This window comes from Epinephelus fuscoguttatus, linkage group LG13 (assembly GCF_011397635.1).
Source record: "Epinephelus fuscoguttatus linkage group LG13, E.fuscoguttatus.final_Chr_v1".
Taxonomy (NCBI): Eukaryota; Metazoa; Chordata; class Actinopteri; order Perciformes; family Serranidae; genus Epinephelus; species Epinephelus fuscoguttatus.
The window spans coordinates 40,387,838-40,412,136 of record NC_064764.1 but is presented as its reverse complement, the minus strand read 5'-3'; the positions used below and the strand labels follow the sequence as shown (position 1 = coordinate 40,412,136).

The window sequence follows — 24,299 nt, the reverse complement described above, 5'->3', positions numbered from 1 at the left end:
TAAGTCCCCTCCAGGTTGTTTTTACAGTTGAGAAAACATGAAGTGTCCCCGGGATTCCCTTCTAGTGGAAAAAATGTGATACAGTGTCCCCTGGAATGCGCTTTGGTAAAGAAAATGCAATTAAGGGCCTTCTAGGGAAAATGTGATGAGGGGCACTCTGGGGTCCCCTTCCAGTGGAGAAAACATGATAAAATGCCCTCCAGATTGCTCCTACAGTGGAGAAAATGTGATGAAGTTTCCCCTGGGGTGCCCTTACAGTAGAGAAAATGTAATAAAGTGCCCTCTAGGGTGTCCTTAAATGGTGAAAACATGATGAAGTGCTCCCCAGGGTGCCATTCCAGTGGAGAAAACATGAAGCAATGCTCTGTGGGACGCTCTAACAGTGGAGAAAACATGATGACGTGCCCTCTAGAATGCCCTCGAATGAAGACACGTAATAAAGTATCTTCTCAGATGTCTGTAGAGAAAAAATAATTGAGTGCCCATCAGTGGAGAAAACGTGATGCAATGCTCTGCAGGGTGCCCTTCCAGTGGAGAAAACATAAAGTGCCCTCTGGGATGCCCTTAAATAGAGAAAACATGTAGAAGTGCCCTTCCAGTAGAGTAAACGTAATATGAGGCAGTCTAGGATGGCAATTAGTGGGGAAAACATGATAGAGTGCCCTATGGGGTCCCCTTCCAGTTGTGAGAACATGATGCAATGCTTCTAGGTTGCCTTAGAAAACGAGATGAAGTGTTTTCTACAGTAGCCGTAGAATTGAGGAAACATGATGCCATGAAGGCTACTTGCTGGAAAACTTTGTGCACACTGGTGTCCTTTTTTATTGTTTTGCCCCTGCTCCTCAGACAGCCTGAGTCCGCCACTGTTCACACATGTAGATATATAAATTCAAATACAGCAGCATTAGCATATTATGCTAACTGTATGCAAACTGCTGTCAGCTCAGGCTGAAGCTAAAGCGCGCCCCCGCGAGCTGCGCGCAACAGATGTCAGCTCCAGTGTCAGAGGAGAGGAGGGCGCCAAATAGGAAGAAGAGCAGATGTGTGTGTGTGAGTGTGTGTGTGAGTGTCGGGTCTGACTCTAGTCACAACAACCCGACAGGACTCGTCTTTGCCGTCACGTATGAGAGACTCGTGGAGATGGAGCACCGCGCTGCCTGGACGAAGACAAAGACTGACAGTAAGACTTGTCTCATAGTCCTGTCCTGTTGACGTTAGCATGGGGAGCTAACTGTGGCTAAGTTAGCTGCTGAGCCCTGAACTAGCTCAGTGAAGTTAACTTAGAGACCAACAACTCATCCCTCCAGCTAACAAGCTAACGTTAACTCACCTGTCACACCTCACCACAACAGGAAGTGAGTTTGGTGCACATTAACCTGCTGCCTGACTGAGTTAGCTCAGGTTAGCCTGCCAAACTTGGTGTGATGATGCCAGGTCAGGTGTTGGTGACATTAGCAGCCTGGTGCTAGTTGTCATGGGAGCATTGTAAGTTACAGCAGATTTGTGGTGTGTTAGACACTGCACAGATCCCCCTCAGTTAATCTGTAAATGTAGTGTTTAAGAATATAATCTCCTAATCTGACAGCACCTACAAATAAACAACCTAATTCCCATTTCATATCATGTGTGGAAACAATTACAGAACATTTTTACCACAGTATAATGTAATATTACAAAACACAACCCCAGAAACTATCAACACCTCTTTTGTGACGTATGAACACTTACTTTCAAACAGCTTTTTATCATGATACATTACAGGGGGTGAAGCTAACCTTTTAGGTTTGATTTAATCCATATTGTCAAATCCTTCTGTTAGTTATCATGAGTTATACACCTTACAAAGTGCAGGTTTGTCACAATATATAACACTTGTTTTATTTCACTCTTGTTTGGCTTTGAACCTTTTGTCTTGTTACTGAATATGTTAATTATTTATAGTATACATTTATGTCACATGACCCTCACGTGAGCTCTTAAACTGCACACCTGTTTCCACTGCATTTTACACCTCTCATGTCAAAACACGTTGGCGTATCCATGTATTAATAAAGGATTTTGAACTGCAGTCAGAGAGCCTCGGATGCACTTTTGGACCGCCTGCCTGTACTGCTCATGTGTGGTCGACCTTTTAACAGGTGGTAATTTATAAAAGCTGCTCCTCAGCTCTCTCCTCACCGAATCACGTTTTAAAATAAATTTTGCATCATGTCTGGGTCCCTGTTCTCAAGCTTTCGATAGCTCATTAGGATGTCCCATTTCACATCTCCTTTTTTATTTTTTATGTTCATGTGAATAAAAATTGTGAATCGTGAGTCTCTAAATTTAGTGTTTAGGACTGTGGTTTTCAAATGTTTTGTGCCCAAGGTACACCGAAGGGTAAGCCAAAATCTCAGGGTACACCTGTATTTATATCTGCGTACAATAGACTCTTTATCACTGCTATCACAACATAAATATTTGTTTTTATTCACTAATAAAATTGTATGCTCTGATGAAGGTCAAGCAGACCGAAAGCTTAACAGATAAAGTGAAACACTGCATAGATGCAAGTGTGCGGAAATCTTTTTTTTACCATTTTATTTACTAATCTCAAATGACAATAGTGAACCTATTGAAATATTTGTTAACAAAATGATACAAGAATTAATTTTAACTTTTTAAAATTACATCACAGCACCAATAACACATCCATTTAAATGGAAAATAATATAAGATAATGTGATGTGTTACACACACTTATAATTTCCTTGTGCACATGGCGACAAATAGGTTCCCATGAAGGTTTTTTAAATTAAATTAAATTACATTTTTTAAGTAGAGTTTGGCTCTTTATTAAGAAATGGGTGTGCACAACATACTGATTAAAAACCAAATTAAATATTCACTCATAACTTTTCCCATAGGCCCAGTTGAATATTGCAATAATAATGTGTGGTAATCACAAAATGCCACAGCACCCCTGGATCTGCATCATGGTGCACCATTTGAGAACCACTGATTTAGGGATATAGTGCAATACTTGCACCAAAGATGCTCTGTGATGTCGTGTGACTCAAAAGAGACTTGATTACATTACTCTTGTATACTGTGAAGTTCTTGCGTATCAGTCCATCATGTGTCTGACTTCCACATCTTCCTCTGTAGACATGGACACAGACAGTGTGAGCATATGGCCACGTATGGAACCTTTCTTACTGGGAGCCCTGCAGGTGAGTGTACTCTTCCCCACTGTTTCCTGTAATTAAATCGCCCAATGGATGCTGTCTAATAACTGTAATTAATGCAACTTGTAGGTGGCTCCCTCCTCCAAGCTCAGCCTGCACTATCTTCGCAAGATGGCGATCTACGTGCGGACGCGGGATGGCTGCTTCCCCATTTTGGGCTGGCCCATGTGGAGGCACATTGCCTGTGGAAAGCTGCAGCTTCCAGAAGACCTTGCGTGGCTCTACTTTGAGACATTTGACCTTCTTATAGGTCACACTCCAGAGGAGAGGCTGGAGTGGGCAGAGTGTCTGTCACAGTGCTCTTCCAAAAGCGAGCTGGACCAACAAAGGAACAAGGTACAAAAAAAGAAAATGGGTGGAGTGTGAATGTCTCAGTTTACCCAAGAATGTAATGCTATCTCATCGTCCTGGTTAACTTTTTTGTATCATGTCTGCCTCTTTTGTTTCAGTGTGCTGCTTGTATTGTTGTGTTTTGCCCCAGGCAGAAGTTGTTGTTGTAACCCTGCTCTTAAATTCATCTAACTACTCATTGACATGCACCTCTTTTTCCTTTCCTCCTCCTAACTGCAGTTGTCTGTGGACACACTGCAGTTCCTCCTCTTCCTCTACATCCAGCAGCTGAACCGTGTGTCTCTGCGTACCTCTCTGATTGGTGAAGAGTGGCCCAGTCATCGCACTCGCTCCCCGTCTCCATCAGACCGAGAGACAAAGACCAGCTCCCAGAACAAGGTCCTTGTTACTGTGAAGGACAAAAGACACACTGAAAGCATAACTGCACATTCTGCAGCATTCTGTAATTCTAATTACAGCCTATTAGGTTTAAAGCACCAGTGTTCATCATGATGTGCCACTCATCGTCCTTTATTTTGTTTCTGTTTGATTCTGCAGAACTGGGATGATCAGGCCCACCTGTCATTTGTACAAAGCCATCTAGCTGAGGTCCTGGAGCTGCTGGTGGAGCCAGGCCAGCTGTCACAGTCGGGACAGGCTCTCAGAGACTGTCAGGTCTGAAGACAGCAACAAACGCATCATCTATATTTTTATTACTTTGTGTCAACTGACAGTGACGATGTTTACATGCATAAAATACTCTGGTTTTTGCCCTTACTCTGAAAAAGAAAATATTCCTGCAAAGTTGTTTCCATGGCTAATGAAAACCAACATTCCTCTAATATTCCTGTTTATGTGCAGCTGTGCACACTCTGATTAATGTGCCCTAACATGTCGTTTATCACGTTAAAATTTGGGAAAGTGGAACAGAGCTGCTGATGCATCAAAATAGGATTTTTTTCAAAGTTTTCCACGGGTGGCAGACGTGTTCTAACGTGCAATCGCAGCCTCCCTTTTTTATTCCTTCAACCACCTTCTTGAAAAGTTCGTCACCGCAATACAATATCTAAAACCCTGTCAGTCGCTGAGAGGCTGAGCCTGGTGAACTTGTCTGACATGCCAACAAAAGATTTGATGAGATCCAAAAATTTGTTAAATAAATATGTTTATGAAAAGCAATCAACCTTTTATAACGTGCACAAGCTGCAGCTTCTCTCGGCTTTACAGATGCCATAGTTTTAAATCTTTGCTCTCAGAATAGCCAACATGTTTTCAGATACAATCATCGGTGCGTCTTAAAATTTTGACTGAAATGAACCTCTAAAGCAAATTACCACTCATATTACATGATGCATTGTAGCTGATTTTACAGCTGTGTGTTTCCAGATATCCCTGGAGGCTGTGAGGAGCTTGGGTCTGCTCTTGGAGGGCTCGGCCTGCCATGGCAGAGCTGTTCAGCCTGTCCACCGGCTGCTCACCAAAGGTCCGCTCCAGACACGAGCCGGCTACTCCACACTCAGCCGCTCTTTCCCCCTGCACAAGCTGCTCTCGTGTCTCCAGCAAAACCTCACGCTCAACCCGTTTGGGATGACGGCCTGCCTGCGCTCAGGCAAGAAACTCGCCTGGGCTCAACAAGGTATCCAGTTAGATTTTATATTGCAGTTTCTTAAAAATCTGTTCAGTCATTTTTAGGGGGAAGAATTACAGGTCAGTCGGGAATACGGTAATGTATTGGTGTGTGTGTGTTCTTCCTGCATTTATTCAATCGTGCTTTTTAGTGGAGGGGGCGATGAAGAGAGCCAAGATAGCCCGAAACACCCACACGGCTCCACCTGGCAGCAAGATGGTGCTGATGTCACAAGTCTTCAAACAGACCCTGGCCAAAACCTCAGACAGGCTGACTGGTGCCAACATCAAAATCCACAGATGCTCAGATGCCTTCATATACCTTCTCTCACCTCTCAGGTAAGGTTTGCGTCCATCAGGCTGTGTTATGAACTTTAAGGGACACAGTTCACATATCATGGGTTTTATTGCGTCTGCTCCTTCAGATCAGTCAGCGTGGACAAATGCCGTGACTGCACGGTGGTTCTGGGTCCTGTCGAGACCAGCGTCCACATCCACAGCTGCCAGAACCTGCGGGTGGTGTGTGTGGCCGGAAGGGTCGCAATCGGAGCCTCCTCACGTTGCACTGTTCACGCCTTGACGCCCACCCGCCCCTTGCTCCTACCTGGAAACACAGACATTACACTGGGGCCTTTTCACACCTTCTACCCCTCCCTGGAGGATCACATGGCCAGCGTGGGGTTGGCTGTAGTCCCCAACGTCTGGGATCGACCTTTGCTCCTGGGGACTGAGGGCCTCGTCAACCCCTCGCTCAACGTGTCATCCAACCCGGACCCCGCCTGCTACCGCCTGCTGCCCCCAGCTGAGTTCCACACGCTGGTTGTGCCTTTCCAGATGGAGGGCGACACATGTGAGGTGCCGGGGGGTTTGCCGCCTCCGTATCAGGCGGCACTGGATGAAAAGCAGAAGAGGATACAGAACTGGCAGAAGACTGTGATGGAGGCCCGGCTAAACAAGTGAGTGGAAAATCATGCTCTCAACACACCATTATTAATGAGCGGAGTAACACAGCGGTGCAGGGCTGATGTTTATTGTAGGCCAAGTTTGCATTTAGTTTGCATGTACCTGCCACTCACCCAGCCAGGGCTTGACGGGTCACCAGACTATCACAGGGCTGACACATAGAGACAGACAGCCATTCATACCTATGGACAATATAGAGTCACTAATTAGGCCAGAGAACCCAGAGAAAACCCACACTGACATGGGGAGGACATGCAAACACACAATGACCCAGCTGACCGGCGGGTTTGAACCTGGAACCTCTTGCTGTGAGGCAACAGCGCTAACCACTGCACGCCCAAAAACAAAGCAGCCATGCCTTATTGCACGATTCAGTCTTCATCAAAACGTGTCATTTTCAGTGTGTAGGCTGTTTGCTCAGAGGTTTTTGTCTCCTGTAGTGAAGGGGATTTGAAAACGGTAACATGCAGATAGCGGAAGAGGGGAGCACGTCGCTCTAAATAACCAGCCAGTGGCAGGCTTATAGCCGCAGTCTGCATCCGGTGAGCCAGACTAACATCACCCTGGTTCCCTCGACAAAAAGCCTGTTGGATTCTTTTCCACTGGATTTTTGATAACTGCAGAAAAAAAGCTCTGTGCCAAGTTTATGATGCTCTCCCATTGTATTCAGCAAGATAGTCTTCACAAATGAACACCACTTTTATGATTCTTTACATGTAAATGCAGTTGTCAAAAGTAAAAAGCTAACGTCACCGCCACAACGAAGCTATGAAGCTGGATTAGGTGACAACCTCTGTAGTCTTATTTAGCTACTTGCAAGTTACAGTCTTTTTTTGAGACACATAAAAACTTCAAAATTCACAAGTGGGGTATTTACTTACGTATATTGTGTCATAGAACAACATGTACAAGTCTCTTTACCGCGTGTTAACCACAGACCTTATGTCAGGCTTCCAACCAAAAGCCTATTGACTTTGAGGCGAGGGACCTTGGAGTGCTAACATGCCAACTCATTTCCAGGTTTAAGGACTCATTCCTGCACCGCTCTATTTAACAGGAATAGAGTCTCAAATTGCGTACTTTTGTTAGTACACTTCAGTGTAGGGTAGTGTTGTCTCAAATCATGCACTGCTGTTTTACACTTACAAACTTTTACTTTTTTTAAATCGTCTCTTCTTTGCCTTCCTTTTAATCATCAAATTGCAAATGGATGGTGGAGTATTATCGCCCAAATTTGACCGCTATCTCCGCTCACGCATTAACAAAACTTGCGGCACAACGTCAGTGCTGATTAAAGTGTGCCGCTGTAGCTAGGAGCTAACTCTCTAAATCTGGAACTAAGTTTGTTTGCAATGGTTATGTTTCACTTTCACCGCGCCTGACTTTCTGCTTCTCCATCTGTGCTTCAAATACACTCTGTGCTCTGAGACTGTGGTGCAGTGAATAACTGAATGGTATGTATTCCAGTGGTGCTCTAATGAACGGTCGACCTCCAAAAATAACAAATGTATGTGCCGATGTTACCGTGGTTGGCTGGCAAAAATAAACCTTGATGTGTAAAATAAGGTTTTATATTCTGCTATCCAGTATGCTATTTTACCCAGTGGAAAAGTGTAACAGCACAGCCGTTCCAAAAATCAATAAGGATGTGAGTTAGCCACTCAGCTGGAGAGATATTACAGAGTTCACTGATGGATTTGGTGTCAGAAAACTTGCTGGAGGGGCTCCACTCTCTACCTGACCCTGACAGCACAGGGAGCAACAGAGATGTCACTTCATGATTTATTTATTTCTTTATTACGGTATTTTAATATCAGTTTCTCTCTTATATTGCAACTTTTACTGCTCTGTGGTTTACCTCTTTTGTTTCTCTGTTGTAACCGATTTCTCGTTCTCGTTCTGAAGGGAGCAGAAGCGGCAGTTCCAGGAGTTGGTGGAGGTCAAGTTCCACGAGTGGCTTCTGGAGGCGGGGCACAGGCAGGAACTGGACAGCCTCATCCCGCCCACCATGGCCTCTCTGAAGGACTCCAACGGGCCTGCAGGAGACACAGCCCGAGTTAATGACAACAAACATATAAGGACTGGACAGGCAGCGGGACAGTCACCTATGGCTTGTTGAGTCGTTGGGTTTGTCTTATTTGGGTCTGAGCCAGCAGAATAACTGTACCTGTACATGAAGGTAACATGACAGTATACACAGACAGGCTACATGCTTAACAGACGAGTATGTTAACTGCAAGTATTGCACAGTGTGCTTGTAGTCACTGACATTTTACTGTGGTGAGTCTGGAGCTGCTGATTCAGCTTATATTGCAACTCAGGTCCCACTCGTTGTTGAGTGGGAGGCCAGTATGAGCTGCTCTACAAGTTCTTCTGAAAACAAGGCAGCTAAGTCTTTAACGTAAGTAGGGAGTGGATCGGCATGTGGTAAAACAACATCACAGGCACCTCTCAGTAGACACACAGGGTGTTGCATCTGTGATGTCACCACAGGCTTTCAGAAGGGACATTTTGAAAAAAAAAAATTGTCCTTTTTTTGGAGTCAGAAAGAAAGTGGGTGCAGCTGAGAAAATGCTGTTCTCTTAAAGCATCAGTAGCTCTTAAATGTACATTAAGCCACAGTTTGAGAGCGGAAATTCACCTCTTGAGAAAACTCATCATAATATGGTTGGATGTTGTGGAGTCTGCATTTAAACACCATTAGAGGAGCTTAAACGTTAAGGAATACTTCACCTGCAAAAGGAGGATTTGTACATCAGTTATTCACCGTGTTACGTGTAATTTGGTAAGAACACTTTGTTTTTCTCGCATCCCTCCGCAGTGAACGAAGATTAATTCTTGATAAACTGAAGTAAACGGGGACAGCGTTTAACAACAGTAAAACGATATCAAAAACATCAGTTTACAGACTCTCACACAACTCGTGCAGAATAATCAAGTCTAATTTTTCCTGTCATATACTCAGGACTTCCCAATCACACACATTTTTACAAAAACATTACAGTTTAAAACACTTGTAGTGCGCTCTGAGCAGCCTGAGCAGCACCAACGGGCCACTTGAGCTCAAATGCACGAGCGCGCTCAGGCACACTTCTCGTCCATGCGTGATTTTTTTTTAATGAAAATGCATGTGTTAGGGAAGTACTGAGCATATGGCTGGATAAATGAGACTTGGGTTATACTACACGAGTTGTGAGAGTTTGCAAACTGATGTTTTGATGTAGTTTTGCTGTTAAAACATCTCTGTTTACTTCAGTTCATGAGGAACGTTTGCCTTTTTGGATGTTTTGTTCACTGGAGGCGGACGAGAAAAAACAAGTTTTCTTCACAAATGTAATGCAACACAAAAATGACTAATTGATTTACAAATGATAATTTGGGGAGTGAAATCTTCCTATATGATATTTTCTTTTAAAAAAATAAAAATAATAAAAAAAGAAGGTTAACATGCATTTAACGATGGAGGATATAGAAACTAAATAAATGTAGCACTTTGGGTATTAAGGACGTGTTAGTGCACCTACAGTTATTAGCTCAGGTCGTAGAACTTTTATTAGCAATCAAGGGTTTTCCATTTTGGAGGAAGGAATATTAATTTATTGTAGGTTTGTGAACGCACCGTCCAAACTGTAAGTATAGAGTAAGTTAACAAAACTACTCCGCTCTCCATGTGCTGAATGTTAGGAGCCGGGCCCAGTTATTGATCTCATGTTGGGGGTTGTCACCAGCTGTCAAAAACAGATGTTTGCTCTGACATGTGTGACTGCTGTGCGGACTGGTCCTTCAGTATAAATCAGTACGATTGAAACAGCTGCCAAATGAGGCTAAAACACTTTGGGTTGCCAGATACTGTCTAAATATTTATTTTTATATTAATGCATCTGAATTAATTTGTATATTTTAGCATTATAGTGAGATTATTTTGTCATTAATCTACCCTGCCTACAGAACCATTTCTAGCATTAAAACCTTGAAGTGTACTTCAGTCCAGTAGCTTCCTGTTTCCACACTTTCACTCATTACAACATGCTAACGGTCGAGCTTTCGCAGATTGGGACATACATTACATACAACAGAATCACTGCATGTGTCTTCAGGGCAGCTTTTGAATTAGTTGTAGGAAGTTAAGGGAAATTAGACTTGATTAAAAAGGTACTGTTAAATGCTGTTACACGTCAGAGAATATTGCTGTATGTTATGAAAATGCTAGTTATGTATCTTTTTATTTTCATGGTGATTACACAGTTAAATGCCTCACTGCTGAAAACATTTAATCTGAACACATGCACCTCTATGCAGTTACCACATGAAGAGCACAACTTAGTTTATGAATGTTTAAAGAATAAAAATGAATAAAGTTTTTCACTAAAATAAAACTGCTTTTTATTTTCTGTCTTTACCCAGGTCGTGGTGATCTTATTTGAACTGTTTTTATTTGGAGTTTCCATAACAAAAGACAGGTCACGGTGATCTTAAGTACTGTATCATAGGCAACTGGACTTGCTTGAGTTTCTCGAAGATGCCTCTCATCCAAGAGGCTTCTTCAGTCTTGGGAACCCTCCCCAGACGACCTAACACCCTTTCTCACCTGGGCCCATCCAACCCTAACAACACACATGATGGCTGGTTGGGTGAACGCCTCACAGGTGACCTCAGCGACTCTGTAAGTGTTCACACCCACACTGAGTTTAAAGCCTCTGCGATGGCAGTCAGTTATAACTGAAGAAGCCTCTTGGATGAGAGGTGAAACGTCTTCAAGAAACTCAAGCAAATCCAGTTGTCTATGATATAGCACTTATGACAATCCCTTGATGCATACATTTGAGACCAGGAGAGATGTGTGAGGGTTCCCAAGTGGGAGCTAAAGCGTTAAGGTTAATGGATAGGAAAATAAGATGGAGCATAGGGAAGGCAAAGCTTGGGAGAGACATCTTGATGAGAGAGGAAACTAGTCTGGAGAAAAACGTACCGAACTTGAATCGAGGTGGAGTTTAACTGTTCAAATATTATAACACATACTTGGTGGTGTTAGTGATAGTTGGAGCCATGCTGGGGAAGGGGGTGGGGTTCAGTGGGGACTTCAGGTGGGTACCCTGATGTAATATGTAATATATATCACAGTAATGTGCTCTAAATTTAATGGGAATTCTTCAAATCAAATCAAACTTTATTTATATAGCGATTTTCATACATTAAGAATGCAACACAAAGTGCTTCTTGATTCTTGATGAGATTCACCAGAGTACCAAAGAAATACAGTGAAATGTTTGAATTCCAATAATACTTAGAAATAATACTATTTATTGCATCTGTCATAACACAACACTGCCAGTGGTGGAACATACTGATATATATTTACTCACTTAAGCACAATTTTTGGGTATTTGCACGAGAATTTCCATTTTATTCTACTTTTTACTTCAACTTCACTACATGTCATTCCCATTTTCCACCTACATACAAAACCAGCACGGGTTTCTGCACCTTAGTTTGAAACATTCAGAGCATTTCGACCAAAAGTAAAGTGGGGAAAAAATCAATACAGCATAGTATATTAATATTTTTGTGTGGCAACATCTTATCTATACACTGTGCCACGTGTCCATTTTTTTATTGTAGAAATTACTTATTTTACACATACAGATTAAACTTTTGATAGCCTTCTAGAGTAATAGAATAAATGACTTTTTCAGTTCAACAGAAACATTTTCCTGCAAGAAAAATTATCAAAGTGAGATGGACATATTAAAAACTTTGTACGTTATTAGATGAAACATTTGTTGATGAAGTTTTCCTTTTAGGACGATTTACAGTTGAAAAAAATGTAATGAATTGCAAAATATCGCAATATTTTTGATATCGTAATAATACCGTATCGTGACTCAAGTATTGTGATAATATAATAGTCTGTGTTCAGGTGCATAAGCCAGTCTGAACAGGTGGGTTCTGAGATGGGATTCAAAGGATGTTATGCTGTCAGACTGTCGAATGTGTGGAGGTAGGGAGCTCCAGAGCCTGGGGGCGGTGCTGCTTAAAGCCCTGGCACCCATGGTGCTGAGGCGTGAGGTGGGGATGGTCAGGAGACCAGCAGAGGAGGAGTGCAGGGAGCGGGAGGGGGCGTACTCCTGGGGAAGGTCAGAGAGATAAGTGGGAGCTAGGCTGTGGAGGGCTTTGAAAGTGAGCAGAAGGTTTTTGTAGTCAATTCAGTACTGAACAGGAAGCCAGTGCAGCTGGATAAAAATGGGGGTGATGTGGTCGGATGATTTGGTGTGGGTTGATCCGGGCAGCAGAACAGTCATTGAATAGCCTTAAATTTGATTTTATAAGGTCTTAATTGCCACAAACATTTTACGTAATTTCATTTATCCATCTTTTAATTTCATTTTGTCAAAATAAGTCACGCTCTTCTGCACCAAAGTGTCTGATGCACCAAATCTCTAAACCTTTGAACCTAATAGTCTTTTTACTTTTCACCTACCTGTTGGCAAATGTAGATTAACCTAACTCACTCTAATGATTATATACCCACATAAAACCTACCCCTGAACAAGAAAAAGATGATTTGTCCAAAAATCTGGTTTTAAATAATCTTAAGAAGGTCTTAAAATAGATTAAATTTAAGTGTAAGATACCTGTAGACACCCTGTTTTTACTCCACTACATTTCTTTGGCATTAGTTAATTTGCAGATTTAAATTACTAATACAAAATATAATCAACTTACAAATTATTATGTATTATTATTGTTGTGTTAGGTACTCAGCAGTATATAAAAAATTATCTCCACTTTTACCAGCTGCAACATGAACGTGATGAACACATGAATGCATAAATAATTATGATCCAATAAGTACTTTTATTTTGGTACTTTAAGTATATTTTGATGCTTACACTTAAGAACTTTTCCTTCAGATTTTGAATGCAGTATTTATACACTGTACCAATGCTACTTTTGGTTAAGTTAAAGATGTGCGTTCTGCTTCCATCACTGGGTGAAACCTTAAGTTAGGTGTTTTTTCTTGAGTATTTCCATTTTGTGCCACTTTATATTTCTGTAATACACTCAGAACTCTGCCACTATAGATACAACTTACTTTGCTGTTACGCACAACCCTACAGTATGTAAAATAGATAAAATTAGTTCCACATGGACCAAAAACTATGATAAAATGCTGCTTTAAATGGCTGCATTAGTGATAATAATTCAATATATAATAAGATATAAGCATTAATATCACCCACTGGGGCTTTTTTTCTGAAAGAGTACTTTTGATCCTTCTAAGTGAACTTTGCTGTTAATATTTCTGCACTTTAATCTCAGTGAGATTTTGACGGAGGACTTTTTACTTGTAATGGAGTATTTTTACTGTGTGGTTTTGCTGCTTCTACTTCTGACATATTTCTGAGCACCTCCTCCACCTGTGGACTCTGCTCTGTCTGGATTCATCCATAAGGCAGAATAAGTCATGAGCTGGCAGGTCCTCTCCAGGTGGGGGCAAGCTGCTGGAGCTGGCATGTGTAACACATGGCACGGTGCGAGAGCCGCAGCGAGGGGTGGGCACTGGACCCAGCCAGTACAGAAGTGGGGTCAATGGACGCTTACCATGCCCGGCCATTATGCCGTAATCCTTCCTCGCTTTTCTGGAAAAACTGAATAGCACTAGAATCACTGACTCAATTTTTGGATCTCATTTTCATGACAAAGCGATTGTTCCCCTTTTGCCTCCACTGTTGCTGTTTATAAATGTGGGGAAGTGGGGATATAAAAGGGACCGGAGAGGGGACAGTGCAACATCGAGACCTCAGGGGAAGGACCACCACCGCCATCACCAAGGCTATCCTACACATTACATCAAGATGGGCAGGGTGAGTTCAGACAGAGTGGGACTGGCACTGACATAGAGTCAGGTAACACTGTGGCATGGAGCTGAAGTATGACTGTGTGGCTTTAGGTCATGGCTACGGCTGCTTACGTGACCCTCTCTGGAGGTGTTACTGGGGTTTGAACCTATTTTAAACTGGTTCACAGGTGAGGCGAGTGTTGCTGACAGGACTGGACAGGTATAGGTGCTGATGGCTTCAGTCAGCTTGAACTTAAAGCTGCACTATCTGCTGTAAAACACTGCCAAAAGAATGCTTTTCAAGCCTTTATGAAGTCAGAAAAGCTTATTGTAAAGTTTGTGTGGTTGCTCAGGAAATATCTGACCTCTCTGAGATGAACCACCCAATGTGAAATATGGAAGAGAGCTAAGACTCCCATGTGTCGTCCCCCAGATTGTCTTCTATGAGGACAAGAACTTCCAGGGCCGTCGCTACGAGTGCGACAGCGACTGCTCGGACTTCCACGCCTACCTGAGCCGCTGCAACTCCATCCGGGTTGAGAGTGGGGCCTGGGTGGTGTACGAGCGGCCCAACTACATGGGCTACCAGTATGTCCTGACTAGGGGGGAGTACCCAGAGTACCAGCGCTGGATGGGCCTCAACGACCGCCTCAGCTCCTGCAAGATGGTCCACTTTGTAAGTCGCCTGTGATCTGCACTGCTGACCTATTTCACTGAGTGTGTGGAACACTGCGTGCACTAACCTGTCCAGATTTGACCTACAGAAGGATTGGGTGTGAAGCTCTGTGTGGGTTATGAACTTAAGGTGCATGACTCAGGCTGTCTGAGTGAGCTGATAAAAGCCACAGTGAGCGCAGGAGAGTAGAACACACTGACAGGCACAGCACAGAGGTCATGGGATGGTGTTGATGCTCCCAGTGACTGCAGGGCTTCGTCGATGGAGACCAATACGTGGCTCAGTCTATTTGTATGATCGGGCTTCGGTCCAGCCGACCCACAGCCTGCAGGCAGAATCAGGGACCTCACTTTCATACAAAAATCAATCTTGTTAGTACGAGCATGTGTGCAGTGTTGTGCTATTTATAAATGCAGCAACAGAAGTCAGTTATCTGATTGATGTGGTGCGTCACACCAGATAACCATGATGAGTCTAATTATACATGCAATGCTACAAACATTTTCCTTTTGTCAGATGCACATCTCATCTCCCTACATATCTCCCCTTCTCCCTTTCTCTTCCCCCACAACCCCTCCCGACTCTACCCCAACCCCCTGCACTAACCACCACTCTCCACCTGCGTCCCCTTTCCACCCTTCTTCCACTTTAACCCTGTCACCACCTCCCCTGCTTCCTCCCGTCCCCTTCCAGACCAGTGGGACCCTGTACAAGATGCAGCTGTATGAGAAGGCCGACTTCGGGGGCCAGGCCTTCGAGGCCACAGAGGACTGCCCCTCTCTACTGGAGAAGTTCCGCTGGAGGGAGGTCAACTCCTGCAAGGTGTTCGACGGCTGGTGGGTCTTCTACGAGCACCCCAACTACCGCGGACGGCAATACTTCCTGGAGAAGGGGGAATACCGCAAGCCTGGCGACTGGGGTGCCGTCAGTCCTGCGGTCCAGTCCTTCAGGCGCTTCACTGAATGATTTCACCTCCATCCAAAATCTAAAAGAAAGCAACCTGCTATGTCGATATTTGACCATGATTTTAATTTACTACATTATTTTGTGATTTTGAACTGAGGTCTCGCAAATAAAAGCCTGTCCAATAAGCAGACCAAGGACGTCTCTTTGGATTTTTCTATGCATGAAATGTTTAATGTCTTTTCAACCTGCATACTCACTGTAGACATCCACACATCAGGGCTCAATAATAACAAGTGCCTGGAGACGTAAGCTCTATTCAGAATGTCCCAAATAACGTCCATTATATCCTGTTTGAGATGTCTGATAGTTGGTTCACTTTAAGTCACTAATTTGAGCAGCTTAACAGTTTCACAGAAACCCTTAAGGCTGCTTCATCCCAGCACAGGTCTGAGGTCCACAGTCACAGGCTGAGGGTTGAAGTGAGTCCCAAAAGAGAAACAGTTTCCTCCCCCGCCTATTAGGAGCAGCTCTGGTTCTTCGGAGTCCGTCAGCTCAGAGCAGAATGAGTGCAGCATCAGAGGCCAGGGCACAGAGGTCTAGAGATGACAGAAGACCCACACACAGGGAGTTATCACCCAGCGTCTTGTCTATTTGACCTTTGTACAGTTTGATGATGATGCGCATGCAGTTTGGCAACAGAAGTATAGCAGAGTGCAGCAACTTGTCAAGCTATGCAGAGCATTAACCATCAAAGACTGCTAATGCTACATAAACAATTTAGCTGATAGTGGGTTGAAGACATTAGCAAGTAGCCCAATACTCAGAGTGGTCAGATATGTACATGTATTCGGTGGAGAAATGTCGGGTTAGCATGTACGTCAGCGAGAAATTATGACCATACGAGTCACTAAATGCTACTGACTACTTTATAAATGGTTATGTGCAGAATGTCAAATGCCATGACAGACTCAGAATTTGTGTCTTAAAGTCAAAGATAAGGACACAAGACGACTCTGTATGAAGCTTGTGCTGTAATTAACAAACCTAAAAAACACTAACGTGATGTCCTGACAGAAGTCTGTACCTGCATTTTGTGTTGTTGGTGTGCTAGCGAGCATAGTTCAGAGCTCAATGATAGTTGTTATCCAAGCATGAATTCTGCTTGTTTCACTGTAGCTCGAGAACTCTTGATCCTGTCCTCAGTCCAGTGGTAGTCAACGTTTTAAGGCTCGCAGCCAGAGATGTCGCCAGTGTTTCCGTTTAACAAGTGACTATGTAAACTGGTTTTAGCCGAATGTGTCGTGGTTGCTGGTATCGAAGGCAACATGTGAACATGTAGGCGTCCTTGTAAAAGCCTCCAATTTAACTTAAATCAATTCTAATTACATAGTACTCATATAAGTTTACTATCTGTGCCAAGTTACAACGAGCAACTACAAACGCATCCGGCTGAAAGTCACCAGCTGACATGGTCACTCCTTAAACCAAAACACCTTTTGCTCTGAAACAGTTGTGATCATGGTTGGAAATTAGCACCAGTCACCAGCAGAAAGTTGGTAAAACATGTGAATGGCTGCTAAATTTGCTTCACTCATCAGCCAAAACAATAATAATAATCTATTCAGTGGCTTGGAATCCACCAGCCACAGTGGCAGATGAACACAAAGTTAATGTCCGACCCCGTAGAACCTGAGTCTGCTGCTGGAATCTCAGTTCTGACAACTGAACAAGCAACAACCGGACATTTATTCAATAATGTCGGTTATAAAAGGGTCTACAGATCCATCCTAAGGCAACATGATCAATAAAAATGCATTGATAAAAATGTACTTTGTGTAGCACTTGATGCCACTTTTTGGGCAATAACCCCAGATGTTTAGCACCTGTGGTGAAAGCCACTGAATATCAGTTACAGCCACTGTCGTAATATCGGTATCTTAGAAATACATATGAACTGACCGTGTCCAGACTGAATTCCACACTGCTGCGTGTGGCGAGGTTGATCATGATGACACCAGGTACACCATCTGAATGCAGCCACACTCCACCGACCACAACCAGCTTTTCACCGATCACATGGGCAGAATGAGAGTACCTGAAACACAGCAAACAGCAGGTGCTTTCCTTAAATAGAAACTTCAGGACACGGTCTTAAGAGTTTGGATTTGATGAAGTGAATGATGGGGAGGGTTAGAAAAACATCAGACCTGGGAACAGGAGGAGGCTGCACCTCTATCCTCTCCCAGGAGAAGCCTCTGTCAGTTGGCCTTAACACTGCTGTGTCTCCCAGTGGCACTCCTCTTCGGTCTAGTCCTCCAAACACCACCACACCTCCCTGATAGGAACATGCTGAGTGGGAATGACGAGCCTCTGGTGCTGCTCCCTCTACCGGGACCTGCAAATAATACACACACACACACACACACACACACACACACACACACACACACACACACACACACACACACACACTCTTACCTCTTTTCCTCCAACATGGAACAGGTTCAGTACCAGTTCCCCCACTTAATGTTGAACCGTTTGGGGCATTTCGTCAAAAAATAATTTTGTTCAGAATCAACAAATTTGGTTCTCACTGGAACCCAAAAAATAGCTTTGAAAGGGTTTTGAAAAGACACTGACCTCAGTCCAGTGCTGCTGGTTTAGACACAGGAAGTATCCGTCAGCCAGAACTGCCTCTGATTCGTTCTTTCCACCAAACACAAACAGAAAGTCTTTGCCTACAGACAAAATGAGAAAGCTTTATTGTGCAGGCTGAAAATAAATGAGTGAGAGACAGAAATCACACAAAACTTCCTGTTTTATATCTCACCTTTGCGACTGACTGCAGTAGCAGTGTGCCTCCATCTTGGCGGCGGTGGATCTCCCGTACAGACCACCTGCTCTACATTAAGTTTCACCGTTTCTCTGTCCTCTGAGTCGGGAGGATCAGGTGGACCACCGGGGTCCAGCATGACTCTGAAAAGGCCTCTGGTTGGGTTGAGTGGGGAGGAGCGACCACCATATATGACGATACCTCCTCCAGGAAGAGAGGTAGCTGTGTGGTAGAGTCGCACACCTGGGAGAAGGAAACACAACAACCATCTGTTCACACTGAAAGTAAAATCAGTCTCACTTTACTTTTGATAACACAGCTAGAGAGATAATTTGTTATACTAACACCAACTAGCTTTTCTGAACAAATAATTTTGAGCAGATGCTTTGTTCAGTGCTACAGGAAATAACACAGTATTAATTCTTATAGACGTCTTGGCTGCCTTCGACTCTATTGATCACTTAGTCCTCTTGGACCGTCTTCAGCATGTTGTGTGCATTCAGGGACTGACCCTACAGTGGTTTGCCTCCTACGTACAAAACCGAGCTGCCTCTGTTTCAGTCGACAATGTGTCCTCTTCCTCTGTACCCATTTCCTGTGGTGTACCACAAGGCTCCATATTAGGCCCCATTTTATTTTACTTGTATATGCTTCCTTTGGGGTCTATTTTTAGAAAGTGACGACACTCAGCTTTACCTCTTGCTCAAACCTTGTGATCTATGCAGTGTCAACATCCTCCTGTCCCGCTCGCAGCTTGTTAAAAATGCAGCTCCTCATTGGTACCAGGAAGAGAGACCATATCACCCCAGAGCTGGCCTCTCTTCACAGAATTGATTTCAAAACTCTTTTATTTGTTTTCTAAAGTGCTTGCTTATATTTTTGAACTGCTCATCTCCTATTCCACTTTCTGACCCCCCAGATCTGGTGACCAATCACTGCTTTTATTTCTTTGCGAAGCACTTAAGTCAACGTTTGCTGTTTTTAAATGTGTTTTATAAATAAATCTGATGACTACAAGCCTGCTATACTGGGATTTGGAGAGAAATTTCCAGGCACTCTGAGTCCTGCGTGAGTGTTAAATTGCTGATTCCATTGTAGTGTAGGAGCAAAAACACCTACTGACAGAGAACCAAAAAATCAGAAGCAGCTCTCTCACCTAAATCAACTGATGGTTCAACACCAACAGATCTCCAGCCTTCCTGGCCCCTCAGGAGGATCCAGGTCACTGGCCCCCTGCCTCCTCTACTTGAGCCTCCTGTTAGCAGGACCTGCCCCAGGCTCACCAAGGTGGATGCCATCCCCAGCCCCTCCATACAAACTGGTACGGTCTGCACACTCAGGGCTGTGGAGCTCCAAGATGGGCAGAAGGATGACACTGGAGATACTGAGCCAAACAACAAAACATTGTTAGTTGAAAGTAGGAACTGTGGGTTTCTATAAGAGGGAAATAAAGTGGTAGCTACCTGGAGCAGGCTTGAGTAAAACCTGTGCCATCAAAGAGCCTTGAGATGCAGTGAGGATGAAGTAGTGGGAACATTTCTGGTGCCACTCCTGAATGTTGACAAGATGTCACCAGGTTTAATATTATTACGAGGAGGTTTGATTTTATAAAACAGAGAGACACGCACGAAGCCACAAAATAAGAAGACATTTGAACAGCTAACCTCGTATTCATCAAAAGGCTCCAGGCTCTCCACTCTGCCTCTCTCCTCCTCAGATACCAGCCCGAGGTAGAAGTCATTCATATCCAGACACACACACTGCTCCCAGCCCTGAAGACAAAAACACCACGATACCATCTGATTAAACACTTGTCAGCACAGAGCAAATAGCAACAGTAACAAGACACAGTTTAAAGAATGTACTGGCCTTGCCCAGGAAGCGGCGCCTCTGAGCAGCAGTGTCCGGGTAAAGTTGAAGGGCATGCAGAGTTGAGTTCAGCTTCAAGAAATGATCCTGCATGATCCGACCGAAGGGATCGTGTGGATGTATCTGCTCATACATCACAAAGAGTGACTGTGGCAGGTGCTTTGACGCCCAGCGAATAACAGCATCTGACCTGGAAGACAAAACATGAAACAGACTAGAATTACTGTCTCGCGGTTGTGTGCCTCCGCAAACCAGTCAAGCTGCAGTTATAGTTTACATCCATGTCTGTCCACTCATATGGAGCCATGACTGTTGACAATACTTCAAATGGAGTAATGCCAGAAATGTGTTTTTGCAGAACACCGAGATGTCACGCTGAAGTTGACTTTTGACCTTGTGGAAATAAAATGTCATCACCTCATTTTGTCCTATTAGTGTGAAATTTTAGTTAGGCCAAAAACGTGTTTTGTGATGTCACAGTAACCTTGAAATTTGACCACCAAAATCTAATCAGTTCATGGTTGGGCCCAAATAAACGTTTGTGCAAATCTGTGGAAATTCCCTTAAGGCGTTCTTGAGATATTGCACTCACGAAAATCACGTAACAAACGGACAACCCGAAAACACGATGCCTCTGGCCACAGCTATCACCGGCACGGAGGCATGAAAACATTCTCATTAGAGCTGCAGCATATAGCTTATATACCAAACAGCAGTCCTTACCACTGTGTCTCCATGTAGGTGAGCACCACTTCAGAGAGAATTAGGGTGGGGGCAGCCCAGTCCAGCCCAGCTGCACCCAGAGCCTCCTCCACCTGGGACTCCTCTCTAACATCCACCCCGAGCAGACGGTACTGACCACTGGACACAAATACAGGTCCTGAACACACACAGGTTTATGCTCATGAATATAACATTATGATATATGACAAAGAACATCTCTTTGAATCTCAGTGAAGTGTGTGACGGAATGACAAACCTGTCAGAGAAGGTAGATGGGGGTCTAACATCTCCCTCAGTGTATTATTAGAGTTGATAAGAGCAGCCTTGCGCCGGCTGACATCAGGAAAATCCACCTCAAAAACAACAGCCCTGTCGAGTGCTTCAGCTGCGTGCAGGCGGAAATACACAGAGTCGAATCCTGCGCCCAAAGACAAAATCTAACAAGAGGGGAAAGATAATGTCAGAGACAGACAAATGATGGTAAATAAATAATGCCACCCTTCATAATGCAAACCTTCTATATAAAACAGTGTTGGACATGATGCTGTAACTTGCCTGTCTTTTGGGGCAGTTTTCAGTGATGTGTAGGAACCTCCTCACACAGTGGTCCACAGCTCGCCAGCGCACGTAGTAGCCCCTGAAATGTGCGGATACACGAAAGACTTTAATTTGACAACACATTATTGTTGTTGTTATTATCATACACTGTGATCTGTTTACAACTGTATACAATATGAGGACATAATATTGAGTTCTAAGAAAAACTTTCTAATGTTTTATAACCAAGAAAAAATACTTTAGATCAATCCAGAGTAAAAATAAGTGGTACTGTAGTTACAGTCCTAATCCCAGGCCTTCTGATTTGTCATTCATTTTTTTGATGTCATTCTGTCATTATTAATACTTAACAATTTTTTATCACCTTGCAGTACATATAAGTCTTTTGAAACCTTAGTGGGTATTTATGTAAAGCAGGAAACATCAGACCTGCTTTATGCATCATCCCACAGTACACAGTGTGATGTGATGATATGTGATCTGTGCTTGTTGTACCGTTGTTCCACCTGCACTCTTCCGTTGCACATAAGATTAATTTCATCCTACCCCAAGTGTGAGGCGGTTCTTTGTCAGTGCATGTTCATAAATCACACCGCCATTTTCAACCAAGGCCAACTCCTGCAAAGGTACATTGTGTGTTTAATAAAGTGACTGTGACCTCGATCACTGAGTCCCATGCACCGCTGACCTGTTGATGAGCGGGGCCCTCCTGGCCACTTTACACACAAAGTGTTGGAGGAAGACATCCTGGAAGTAGCCCTGCGCTGCAGCAGACACCTTGCTCACCACACTGCTGTCATTGGTCCCCTGTACCTGGGTCCAGCCACACACACAAAAAAAACAAACAACTCAACAGAGTCTTTATACTGCAGATGCCTCAGCCTGTAACCAGTTTGAGTCAGGCTACTTTCTGCCAGTAGTAAATCTAATCTGCATTTTATCCATATCTATACATTTACATTCAGGCTCTTACTGTGTATGTGCACCCAAGTCTACATGTTAATCACAAGGAGTGAGTACATAAGAATAGAAAGCAATGACTGTCCCTGCTTACTCAGTGTAGATGTCCATGGTGCGGGCTGAGAGTCAAACAAGGCATCCAAGGCACTCTGATTATGGTTAAAAATTCTTTATTCATACATGTGAATAAAAGATTATCCCAGCTCATACCATGGACCTCTACTCTACTCTAAACTGGGACAGGCATTGCTTTTAATTCTCACATGACTGTTGGTCCTTTCCTTGAAGAGCATCTGATATTTTACAGTCACTTATATTTCAATTCAATAAGCTTTAGTGGCAAGACATTTCATATGTGTTGCCAAAGCACAATTACAATTTTTTTTAGGGCATTTTTTGCCTTTAATTGATAGGACAGTGAAATGTGAAGGGGGAGAGAGAGAGGGAGTGACATGCGGCAAAGGGCCACAGGCTGGACTCGAACCCGGGCCGCTGCGGCAACAGCCTTTGCACATGGGGCGCCTGCTCTACCACTAAGCCACCGACGCCCCCACAATTACAATTTAAGAAAGTGAATTCAATTAACTGCAATGGGATATAATAGGTAATTAACTTATTTAAGGAACAATTAATAGTAAAGTATTAATACAAAATTAAAGAAAAAACATTAAGTGAAGGAGTAAATACAAAGGCAGAGTGTGATCTGTGATGAGATGATCTGTAGGTTGTGTTGGTTGTCTCTCAGGCTGTGACATGCACTGACACATTTTGCTGCATCTGTGGAACTGGCACTATTTCTCCAAGTAGATGTTGCACTTCAATCTGGCCAGAGAGTCAATCAAAATCTTAGTTTACATTTAATTTTTGTTATGAAGTTTGTTCTCATGTTGCTCTACCTCCTGTCTCTGTGGACAGAGCTGAACCAGCCTGTCTTCTAAACGCAGCTACACTAACTATTTTCTTCATTATTACTAATTTTTAAGGTGTTTTAAACATCGTTTGGGGTAGTTTAATCTATATCAAAGCTTCATATCCTATAAGAGCATCAAGTTTGCATGTGAAATCTTTATTTGTGAAGTAACTGAAGCTGTTAATTAAAATGAAAAGCACAACATTACCCTTCTGAGCTGCAGTAGTGTTGAGCTACATGGTGCCATGCAACAGAAATAAGTTACCCAAATAAAGTACAAGTACCAAAAATTTTACATACGTTTGATATCAGGTTTGCTAGCTCTAACATTAACAGTAAATAAGCAGCAAGTAGAGGAAAGTAAAGTCAGATTTACCGCGGTGTCTCTCCCCTTCTTCTGCTTCTTTTTGTTTGTAGTTGGCATTACGTCAGCAAACTGTCACATCACCACCAAACTCTAACACACATTATAAAGTGTATTTAATAAATGTTAATAGTTTTCAGTGCTGAGTGGAGTCTACACATCAAAATAATTCAAACATCCTTCACGTGGTAAAGACTTCCGGGTGTTTTCCTGTCTGCCCTCTGGCGCCCCCTGCGGCCTGGAGGCCACACTCTCGGTCAGGGAATCCCGTTCAGAAGCCCATTCAGATTATTTACAATTTAAAGGGAATATTTGTTATTGCGGCGGCAGTCATGTGATTGTCTGGACTTTGAGTATACGTGCTGTTGTAAATGGAAATGATTTTGCATTCGGCTGTAAAAAATAACAATAAATGTTTGTCTAAATCAGTAAATTTAATCAAACTGAAGACTGTAAAACTGTGAAGTCACTGAAGGGACCGTTGGGGAATGCGGTCCTTCTTTCACAGGTTTGA

At 43.3% G+C, this 24,299-nt stretch overlaps 3 protein-coding genes across 4 annotated transcripts; 2 read left to right on the top strand and 1 right to left on the bottom strand.

The window, feature by feature from the left end:
- Positions 1-974: 974 nt before the first annotated feature.
- On the top strand, positions 975-10,504 carry tbccd1 (TBCC domain containing 1). Its single transcript, XM_049593967.1, has 9 exons — positions 975-1,180; positions 3,148-3,212; positions 3,297-3,563; positions 3,798-3,956; positions 4,116-4,232; positions 4,944-5,193; positions 5,336-5,522; positions 5,609-6,139; positions 8,052-10,504. The coding sequence occupies exons 1-9, from the start codon at positions 988-990 to the stop codon at positions 8,263-8,265; spliced, it is 1,983 nt and encodes a 660-aa protein (XP_049449924.1). The 5' UTR covers positions 975-987; the 3' UTR covers positions 8,266-10,504.
- Positions 10,505-14,002: 3,498 nt separating this feature from the next.
- Positions 14,003-15,688, top strand: crygs2 (crystallin, gamma S2). The gene is made up of 3 exons (XM_049593978.1): positions 14,003-14,011; positions 14,420-14,662; positions 15,356-15,688. Exons 1-3 carry the CDS (start codon positions 14,003-14,005, stop codon positions 15,626-15,628), a joined length of 525 nt encoding a protein of 174 aa, XP_049449935.1. The 3' UTR covers positions 15,629-15,688.
- A 77-nt stretch (positions 15,689-15,765) lies between these two features.
- Positions 15,766-24,183, bottom strand: lcmt2 (leucine carboxyl methyltransferase 2). 2 transcript variants are annotated; one of them, XM_049593965.1, is made up of 14 exons: positions 23,798-24,183; positions 22,240-22,358; positions 21,549-21,630; positions 21,250-21,430; positions 20,994-21,150; positions 20,271-20,460; positions 20,066-20,173; positions 19,865-19,952; positions 19,558-19,785; positions 18,399-18,644; positions 18,209-18,306; positions 17,776-17,963; positions 17,528-17,663; positions 15,766-16,164 (listed from the first exon to the last, which is right to left on the bottom strand). In XM_049593965.1, exons 1-14 carry the CDS (start codon positions 23,843-23,845, stop codon positions 16,000-16,002), a joined length of 2,034 nt encoding a protein of 677 aa, XP_049449922.1. In that variant the 5' UTR covers positions 23,846-24,183; the 3' UTR covers positions 15,766-15,999. The 2 variants fall into 2 exon arrangements, with proteins under 2 accessions (XP_049449922.1, XP_049449921.1); XM_049593964.1 differs by having other exon boundaries at positions 15,768-16,164; positions 22,240-22,364.
- Between the last annotated feature and the right edge of the window lie 116 nt (positions 24,184-24,299).